Source organism: Amblyomma maculatum, chromosome 11 (assembly GCF_055883805.1).
Source record: "Amblyomma maculatum isolate TAMU_Amacu chromosome 11, ASM5588380v1, whole genome shotgun sequence".
Taxonomy (NCBI): Eukaryota; Metazoa; Arthropoda; class Arachnida; order Ixodida; family Ixodidae; genus Amblyomma; species Amblyomma maculatum.
Window position 1 is genome coordinate 9,618,051 of NC_139354.1, and position 6,426 is coordinate 9,624,476.

Consider the following 6,426-nt stretch of genomic DNA (forward strand, 5'->3'; position numbering starts at 1 on the left):
ACTAATTCAGGTTAATATCAAAAACCAAATAAGTTAAAAGTTTCATATGCTTTCCTTGCCCCAAGTAGTGTTGTATGTTGTCGGAGTGTCCCGGCACCAAAGACAAGACTCCTCGTATTCGCCTGGAAAGATCAAGCTATAGCGGAGTAAGTTTGAGAAGGTGTCTGAAGTTTCCTCCAGTCTCTGGCCTCCTGTGCCGATAGTTAGTGGTGTGAAGGTGGGTGGGTTCGCCTTTGTTGCCGTAATGAGTGAAGTCCTTCGCCGTAAACAAGAGAAAATGGGGATAAGATCAGGGAGATTAGCCGCTCGGTTTGTGTACCCTCGAGCTAAGCGGTCCGCTGCCTCGTTTCCCTTAAGCAATCATGAGCTGGCGTCCAGGTAATCTGATGTTTTCGATCAGGGTTGGGTTTTTCATTCTGGTGAAGAATTTTAAGCACCTGTTTAGGTAGTCGTCCTACAAGGAATAACCTGGAGGCTGTCTATGAGTCGGTGACTATTTTTTACAGGTTTCTGCCAGAACTTTCACCATGCTGAATGGTTAGCGCAATGGCTGCCGTTTCTGCTACAGTAGAGTTAGGTGTAGGAGGCCACGTCGCCGCGCACCTACTCTCCGCGATCGCCGCGAGGCGTCGCTCACAGCCTTGACAAAAAGTGCGACGGTCGGCATTGATTGACCTTGGTGCCGATTAACAGACATGGAAAATATAGGAGGCTATGATGTAGCTCAGTTGATTCCACTTCCGGCTACCGAGCGGGACTGTCGCGATGCGCTTGCACCGCTTTCGCACATGCCGGATGTAATCGCCCTGAGGGCGTACCGCAAAAATCATGTGTGGGCCGTGACCTTCAAGGGCTCTGACTCGATGAAGAGGATTCTTTGCTTTGAAGACCTGCAAGTTAAACTGTGCGGTGCCTCGTGATCGATTTTGCTAACTGAAGGTGCACTGGTTGCTTCACAGTATACCAAACGAAGACATGTGGCTAGCCTTTGCTGCTTTCGGAAAGGTGACAAATGTTTCAAGAAAAAGGTGGAGAGCATAGAGCGTGTCTCACAAGGGCTTAACCACGAGACTTGTGGCACTCAAGCTGAATGCAGGCGTCAAGCTCGACGATATTCCACATCAGGTGAGCTTCAGTGGCGAATTGGCTATCGTGGTAGTGCCTGGCAGGGCTCCGCTTTGCCTTCACTGGCAAGGCACAGGTCACATTCGGCGCGAGTGCCACATTCCGCGATGTAGGTCTTGTCGGCGATTCGGACACGAAAAGAGCCAGTGCACTCGCACATACGCCAGCGTCACCAGTCCAGGCAAAAGCGATGAAGCGTCCGAGCTATACATGGATGAGGCGGATGCGAAGGAGACTTCGAAAGCAGGAAAAGGACCAGCTGTCAAGAAAGTGTTGCAGCCTAATCTTCTAGTCCTGGTGCCGCGGAAGCCTAGTGTCAACGCCAGTCCCTCAATCAACCCAAAAGACACCGAACAAGCGGAAGCTGCGTTAAATAATGCTACGAACGGCGACGAATCGAACATCGAGCGCACCGAAATAACCGCAATGGATGTTACTCTGGGAACAGCGGGCGTTGGTGCCAGTGTACTTCCCGGAAAGCGGCCGCGTGACCAGAAAGATGCCGAAAGTGAGCAACTGGACGGCAGGGGCAGCGAGTAGCCGCCATCAAAAACAGCCGGGAGGAAATGGCCGTCCTTCAAACAGCGGCAGAACGTCATGACCGAGCCAAGGCAGGCGTCGAAACCACCTCGGTAATCCTTTGATGCCTGGCGCGATTACACCACCAGCCTCATCTGGGATACCTGGTAAGAGCTGGAGGTCATGATCTCGCAGCCTTCGTGGTCTGTGAGGCCCCAGTTGGCCGGTGGCTGAAATTCTCCACACATGAACATGATGTGCTCAGAGGTAGCCCTCGGGACCGGAAGATGACGCATTCATATTGGCATTAGGAAGTGGAAAATACGGACAGCAACGCTGGTGATGGAAGGGTACTAGCCTGGAGTTGTCTCCGTGTGATTTGGCGTGGCGTAGAAAGGAAAGGGTGTAGTGGAGGGTAGCAGGGTCTGTCTACTAGGCAGGGGAGCGTTATGCCATTGTTGTGAGCACTTCGTCTCTAATACTGCCAGAGTTCACTGCAGCCGTCGCCTTGTCAAAGTATGCTCGACACGTGGTGTTCATTACCAGGGCTGCCCGAATGAGCAGGTGCTCAGGCAAATTAAATGAGTAGGGGTGATTGATAACTGGAGGCGAGAACTCCGTGAGCAGCAGCATGCACTTGTCCTCTGACAAAGTTTTAAACCGCGATTTTATAATCAGGGGTGATGAGTGTGGCAGTGCAGGAAGTGATTGCGAGAGCCATGGTGAATTGCAGAGGTGTGGATATATGATGAGCCAAGGGTAGTGGGTTGAATACGGTGGGAGATAACTTTGAGCGCATAGGCTTGGAGATGAGGACCTCTGCGGCGTCTACGTAAACCGTGTCTGAATTACGCACTTGCGTCTTGTGAAGGACTCGCGCCCTGGCCTCCCTCCGGGCCTGATGATGGGCTGGGTGCATGTTCTTTGGCAGTGGGTGAACAGCGAGGGGACCAAGACTGGTTTTAGGGAAGTGAAGTACCCGGTTGCGAATCCGGCTGTTGCGGCCGCGTTTCGATGGGGCCGAAACACAACGTGGTCAGTGTGCGGTTCAGGTGTCTGCCAAGAAGTGCGACAGATATAGCGACCTCCTTTTCCTAAAACGAATTTGCATTTGCATTGGCTGTGCAATGTCAGTGCACTTCACCGATCCCCAGTGGTCGAAATTATTATGCAGCCATCCCCTACGGTAACCTGTGGGCAGGACGGCAGCAGCCTTTACAAGATGCCTAATCGTTGCATGTTCTTCGTGCAGATCCTCGCGGCTGTTGCTGTTTCGCTTTTTTGCGACTTCGACTCAAGAGCGCCTGCGCAACCATCAAGCTTGCGGCTCGTGGATGGGACCATCAGCTTCGCTACGGACTGCCATGTCACCCTTGTTGGTGATATACCTGGCGTGCTCCCCTGGGCACCTGACGGCTTCCCACGTGCATGTCTACACCGTCCAGTCACCATCGGCCCTTGGTCTACGTCAGCTCTTCCTCGGACTATAAATCGGACCGCACCGGCGTACCGCTTCAGTGGGCAGGACGGCAGCAGCCTTTACAAGATGCCTAATCGTTGCATGTTCTTCGTGCAGGTATGTTACCTAAAGAACGCTCACTGCGTTCGATCTGATGATCGTTGTTTGCTGCTGTTTTCCTGCCCACACAGTTTTGTTACCTTCTGTTCAAATGCTGTATTTTGCTTTTCTCGCCTTCTACAAAGCGGGGACGTTGAACAAAACCCAGGCCCCCCTAAACGATCAGTCTCAGCTAACTCGTCTAAACATCTTAGTGGGAAGCGGGCAACGCGTTCCAATACTGACTTGTCCTCCACTCCGGGGGTCGCAGACGTCCTTTCTCAGCTCTCGCAACTGATTGCTGGTCAAGAACGAATCGCTAGTCACATTACAGATATTAAGAAAACTTTTTCCGCTCGTCTTGATGTCCTCGAAGCTCGTGTTTCATCACTGGAATCATCTGCAACTCCTTCAGCCTCTGAGTCATTGAGCGCTAACCTCCGTTCGGACATTACCTCATTAAAAAAAAACAATATCCAACTTGGTTGTAAAGAATGAAGACTTAGAAAACCGGTCAAGGCGGAACAATCTTGTTGTGCACGGTCTACATGAGAGTCCTGATGAAGATGGCGCCAGTTTATTGTCCAAAATCCGCAAAATATTTACTGAAAATCTTCGCATAGAATGTCCGCGCATTGAGCGTTGTCATCGCATCGGCAGACCCAGTGATGGACGTACACGACTTGTCATTCTAAGGATCCTCGACTTCAGTGAGAAGATTGTTGTCATGAAAAACGTATCGAAACTCAAAGGGGAAGATTTTTACATCACTGAGGATTTCTCTGCGAGCGTCCGTGCCCTTCGTAAGAAAATATGGAATGCATCTTCCTCGCTTCGTGACGGTGGTTCAAAAATGAAGCTTCGGTACAATCACGCTTTCATTGATGGTCTCAGGTACACATGGGATGAAGCTTTGAGTAGCTTGAAACGGGACCCCCATCACGATGCGACCGAATCTAGCGAGCTTCCTCCGTTACCCCGTTGACGTTCACCTAGCTCGCCACCAAGTCTCGTTGTCTTAAATCTTAATGCTAGAAGCTTCTCTAACAAACTCCCTGATCTTCTCGCGCTTGTGTCCTCCCATGACCCTCACGTTATTGGCATCACTGAAACCTGGCTTCACCCTGACATATATGACTCTGAATTTACCCCACCTGGTTACCTTGCTATCCGTGCTGACAGGCATGAGGGCAAAGGAGGTGGTGTTGCTTTACTTCTGCGTTCTTATCTTAGATTTTCTATACTTCCTGCTCCATGCAACACCGAGTCAATTTGGTGCAAGCTTTATTTAGAAAAACAGACTGTTATTATTGGCGTTTTTTACCGACCCCCCGGAACCTCTGCTGATGTTTTGCACTCTGTTGGTCAGTTCATACATAGCCTTTCAATATCAAACATCATCTTCATGGGTGATTTCAACGTGCCTAGTATTCACTGGTTATCGATGTGTTATTCTGGCCGTGACGCTTCTTTAGCAAAAGAGTTGATGGATCTCTCACTCTTTCTTGGACTCACTCAAATAGTTACGCTTCCCACCAGGCTGAATTCATTGCTAGACTTAATCTTTCTAAGCCCCAACCTAATAGACACCGGGTTTCAGTGTACGGTTGTCGATGGTATTTCTGACCATGAAGCAGTTCTCCTTACCCTGTCCCGTTTCTCTAGTAACCCACAGTACTCCTTCACGTCATTTCCGGATTTCCATCACGCAGACGACAACTCCGTAATCGACAAACTAGCCGAGTGCTTCGACGCCTTCTGCGCGCTCAGCCGTGACGGCGACGTTAATGACCTTGTTGAATATTTCGAAAATATTGTTAGACTGTGCATTAAACAGTTTGTTCCCGTCAAAACAAAGAAAAGAAATCCTACTCTTCCTTGGATTAATCGCGATGTTTTACAGATGTCACGTCGTGTAGCCCGGCTGAGACGCATGGCACGTAACAATAACCCTGATGTTGTTGCTCGATTTCAAGCTGCAAAAAATGAACTTCGAATTAAAATGCACTCTGCTAAAGATTTATATTTCCGCGTTGAGCTCCAAGGGCTGCTAAGAGATAACCCTCGTAAATTTTGGCGCTCTGTTCTACCCTCAAACACTTCCTCCACCTCATTTGTTATTAATGAAGAAATTGTGACTGACCCTGTTCAAATATCTGATGCATTTAATGCCTACTTTTATTCCGTCTTTGCACGTGATAATAACATGATTCCACCTTTCAGTCTTCCTAATCATGATCATTCTATCTCAGATATCATGGTTAGCACTCCGGGGATTTTAAATCTTATCTTGTGCCTTGACACAAAAAAATGCGCTGGATCGGACTGTATCCCAAACACCTTCCTAGCACGTTATTCCCACTGGTCATCTCGATATCTCTCAATTATATTTCAAAAATCTCTTTCCACTGGCATTGTCCCTTCCTCATGGAAACTCGCCATTGTACTCCCTCTCTATAAATCCGGCAACAAACAACTGCTTTCTAACTATAGGCCGATCTCTTTAACTGCACATTCATGTAAGATCCTAGAGCACATTATTTATAAACACATTATGGAATTTCTTGAAGGAAATAATCTTCTGTCCAGAGCTCAACACGGGTTTCGTAAGGGGTTTAGTACAGTGACTCAGTTAACCGAATTTGCACATGACATTCTTCTCAGCATAGACGCCGGTAACCAAATCGATGCTATATTCATCGATTTCTCAAAAGCTTTCGACACGGTCCTTCACTCTAAATTGTTATGCAAACTAAAAGTAATTCTCAATAACTCTCAAATCGCTGATTGGATTGCCGATTTCCTCTCACACCGCTCCCAGTCTGTTCGCTTCAATTCCGTCGATTCTTCTTTAGCCGATGTTACCTCAGGTGTTCCCCAAGGCTCTGTCCTTGGCCCTTTGCTATTTTTGCTCTATATTAATGATTTACCTGACAGTATAACCTCCAAGATCCGTCTATACGCCGATGATTGCGTACTGTACCACACTATCAACTCTGTTAATGATCACCTCCTTCTGAATGAGTCTTTTAGTATGTTCCGTGACTGGTGCAATACGTGGCAGATGAACATCAATTTCAGCAAAACAGTTGTCATGTCTTTCACCAACCGCCTATCGCCTTCTATTTACGACTATGCATCACTGCAAAGGGTTCATGAATATAAATATCTTGGCGTCGTTTTTTCTCACAATATGCAATGGTCAAAACACACCGATTACATCA

At 48.2% G+C, this 6,426-nt stretch overlaps 1 protein-coding gene across 1 annotated transcript; it reads left to right on the forward strand.

Annotated features, from left to right (window-relative positions):
• Positions 1–758: 758 nt before the first annotated feature.
• On the forward strand, positions 759–5,757 carry LOC146172815 (uncharacterized). The gene is made up of 2 exons (XM_084583370.1): positions 759–1,811; positions 2,897–5,757. Exon 1 carries the CDS (start codon positions 1,336–1,338, stop codon positions 1,663–1,665), a length of 330 nt encoding a protein of 109 aa, XP_084439496.1. The 5' UTR covers positions 759–1,335; the 3' UTR covers positions 1,666–1,811; positions 2,897–5,757.
• The last annotated feature ends 669 nt before the right edge of the window (positions 5,758–6,426 follow it).